Genomic DNA, 3484 nt, shown 5'->3' with positions numbered 1-3484 from the left:
GCTGCAACTAGCATGCGGTGCTCATCATTTGTCGTGGTTTTCAGGTTTGGGAGGCTCTGGACTGTACAGCATTGCGCAGATCAGCATTGTCGAGATTGGCCCCGGCCATCGCCCCGGCCTGGTTGGGGCCCTGATGGGAGGTGTCCTGGCGTGCGCCTTCATCTGTGGACCTCTCTTCGGTGGCCTCATTACGCAGAGTGCGTCCTGGCGCTGGATATTCAACATTAACATTCCTTTCGGCCTCGTCGCTCTCGGAGCCATCAGCTTCTTTTGGCCACAGGAACCTCAGATGGCCGAGATCTTGACGTGGTCTGCGTTTGTCAGCATCGACTTCGTCGGCGGCCTCTCTTTGCTGAGTGCCTCGGGGTTTATGGCCTACGGTGTTCTACGTGGCGGATCGTACGCGGCGGCGTGGGATGACCCAGAGATTGTTGCGGCCCTCACCATTGCCAGTGTATGCTGGGCCGTCTTCATCACCTGGCAGTACCTGCTGGCCAAGAAGCACTTCCCCCACATCCAGCCGCTCTTTCCAATCCGACTTGCTACCGAGCGTGTGTACATGACTGGGTTGCTAGTCACCCTTCTCACCGGCTTCCCGTTCGTTCCTCTGACTATCAACATTCCCCAACGCTTTCAAATCATTCACGGCGACAAACCTCTGAAGGCGGGCGTCCACTTATTGCCCATGTTGGGAGCATGCGCATTGGGATCTTTTGCATCAGGTGCCATCTGCAGCAAACGGAACTTTTTGTGTTGGATACTCATGGCAGCAGCGTCACTGCAACTGATAGGCCTGGGTCTCATGTCGACCCTTGACGATCCTGATGAAAGCGTCCGTCAAAGTTATGTTTACCAAACCATCTTTGGTCTCGGCACTGGCCTTGTTTTCAGCGCCGCGACTATTCTAGCTGCTGTCAAGACCATGGCTCACAATGACCTTGCTGTCGCCAACGGCGCAATGGCGCAGGCCCGCGTCCTCGGCGGCTGCATCGGTATCGCTGTTTCCACTGTCATTTTCAACACGCACTTCAACACAGCACTGCACGAGCAGCTTACACCACAACAAATGAGCGATCTGCACCGATCCCCTTCTTCTGCTACTCAATGGCCAGACGAAGCACGCGGAGCCGTCCGTGAAGTCTATGCCACAGCGTATTCCGAAGAACTCAAGGTGTTGATGTACGTCGCAGCAGCTACCTTGGTCGTCTCTTTGTTTACGTACGAGAAGAATCCGATATCGATCCACGAGGCTGTGGCCGCAGCCAAGGAGAGAAATGATAAGCACCACGGTCCGGAGACAGACCTGAGTGACCTCGGCAGTCTTCGATCTACCCGGACTGCCGAAACTTAGCATTCCAGCCATTACAAATTGCTGCGTGGCATCCTCGTCTTTGATAAGCTTGTCAGTTTAGGATTCTCTGTTAGATATTGTTAGGTTGTCGGTGAGATCAGGTTGTATTTTTGCTTGGTCTGGACAGCACCGCCGGAAAGCTGACATTACATGGAGGCCGGTATTGGAGACGCATTATGAGAACTTTGTCTCATTAGTCAATGCTGGCCAAGTATCAGTATGGTTCGGGGGTTGTATACCCTTGCTTGGACAGAGTGCAAATATCTACACGATCGTTTCACTGACGACCGTGAAATGACCCACATGTCGGTGATCGTGCTTGTGACGGAAACAGTCGTAGGCATAAGACTTTAATTAGACCCAGCCGAAGACGACAGGCCCAGTTGTAAGTGCCCACGCCGACTGCAGCCACCTTGCTCCCTGTCCGGTATACGTCAAGTGCTACTACTGTACCACTCGAAGGTTCGCAATATGAGTAGGCCTGTCTGCCTCGTTTACCTGGCAACTGATGCAGATGCCCGGACAGTTTCGTGAGAAAGGTCCCGATGTCTGCGCTCGGCGTTCTCAAGCTTGGGCAGAAAGGGCTTCTCGTCTTTTTGGCAGGGAGGCGGTTCACTTCTCGGCTGGTTCTCCCGACGGGTAGTGGGGGGAAATGGAGAGGGGGGAGCGGACAGAAAGAGAGACACACGAGTCGTGGAACCCTGCACGGCAAATATAGGTATGATGGTGAGGCGACTGGGGAGGGGCCACGATCAAGCAATCTAGTACATATAAGTGAACATGCAGGGCTTTCGAGGACAGTTCCTGGGGTTGGCCCTGCTGGCGAGTCAGTTTCCGTTCGGCTGGGGCAGGGAGGGGGAGACCAAGCCCCGACCTCTTCTTTCTGTCTCCTTCTTCTTGCGTCCTGTTCTCAGAGGCTTGGTGGGGAGGATCGCGATGTGCGAGAACGGACATGATGGGTATACATGTACGCGTCTCTTGCGAGTTCTTTTCCGATATTTCTCATGCGGATAGTTTGGACGGGATGGTTCTCGCCGAGCTACCCTAGCACGTCGCAGTTGGCGTTGGAACCAACAGTGCGAAATGCGAGTTGCGGGGCCGCATTTGGCAAGTCGGGGTCGTGACTCGGGGGAGGACGAAGCCCGAGGTTCCAGACTACCGACTCCATCGGCACCGAGTGGGTTTTGCATCCGAAAAAAGGCTTTTTTCTCCTTTGCAAATTACGTCTCGGGTTTTGAGGACGCCCTCGTCGGTCTGGTAGATGGCGCATACTTGTGGGGTGCTTCGAGGCGTGTGCTGTTCTCGGAGAAGACGCGAAGGCAGCGTAGCAGGGAAGGCCGAGTGCGTCGATGTGACGGGCCACTCAGGTCGCTTAGGTACACTGGTACCTCAGCACGGGGTTCCGTAATATGTCAACGGGTTGTCAGCCGTTACGGAGGCGCTAACGACACGGACGGCGCTCTAGAAACCGTCTCTTGCCCGGGCAGTCAGGAACGCCGGCAGCGGTCTGGACATAACATGCATGCCTCCGAAGGGAGGGTAAGGTACATCCGGATGCTGGACAGGTAGGCAGGTGGGAGCCTACCCAAGACAAGAGAGAGGCTTTGTTCGGGCACATCAGTCAATCGTCATGTGGGCTGACGGTATCAGTCTATGCTTCCTCCTCGTTCGTTTCATTCCGCAAGGATTGGGGCGTTACGGCATGGCGTTGATTTCTGGCTTGCCGGTAGTCGACAGCAGGAAGCCCGCCGAGAAAATCGGTCACCATGCGCCAGTGGAACGTGTCCCTCAGGTCCCCTTGCTCGCCCCTCGCCTCACAACAGCGCTAGACCGACAAAGCAGATGTGCAGAGGGCTGGAAGACAGACGATGGGAGCACAGAGGGAGCATGTTGCAGGGCATTATTTTCACTCCATTCTCATGCCAAACAGATTATTCGACGGAGCCCTTACTCTCGACGTGGGACAATGGCTTGTCATTGAGAAACGTCAAAACTTGAGCGAGATCACGGTGGAGTAGCCGTGCATCCGTCAGAAGCTAGCGATCTGCAGGCGAGGAACCAATGACGTCAGGCGATCTAGTGACAGCCACGGGAGACGATCAACCGTAGAGGAGGCACATAAATCCTGGCGGC

General features: G+C 55.2%; 1 protein-coding gene across 1 annotated transcript in view; it reads left to right on the top strand.

The window, feature by feature from the left end:
* Nucleotides 1–1351, top strand: part of VDBG_01692 (drug resistance transporter) — a gene marked incomplete at both ends in the record, with an annotated part of 1857 nt that extends 506 nt beyond the window's left edge. The window contains one exon of the mRNA XM_003007458.1: nucleotides 70–1351. Within this exon, the coding sequence (XP_003007504.1) occupies nucleotides 70–1351 (1282 nt within the window). The remainder of the gene's footprint in view (nucleotides 1–69) is intronic.
* Between the last annotated feature and the right edge of the window lie 2133 nt (nucleotides 1352–3484).

This window comes from Verticillium alfalfae, genomic scaffold (assembly GCF_000150825.1).
Source record: "Verticillium alfalfae VaMs.102 supercont1.2 genomic scaffold, whole genome shotgun sequence".
NCBI classification, from domain to species: domain Eukaryota; kingdom Fungi; phylum Ascomycota; class Sordariomycetes; order Glomerellales; family Plectosphaerellaceae; genus Verticillium; species Verticillium alfalfae.
This window is presented reverse-complemented; position numbering and strand designations above follow the sequence as displayed.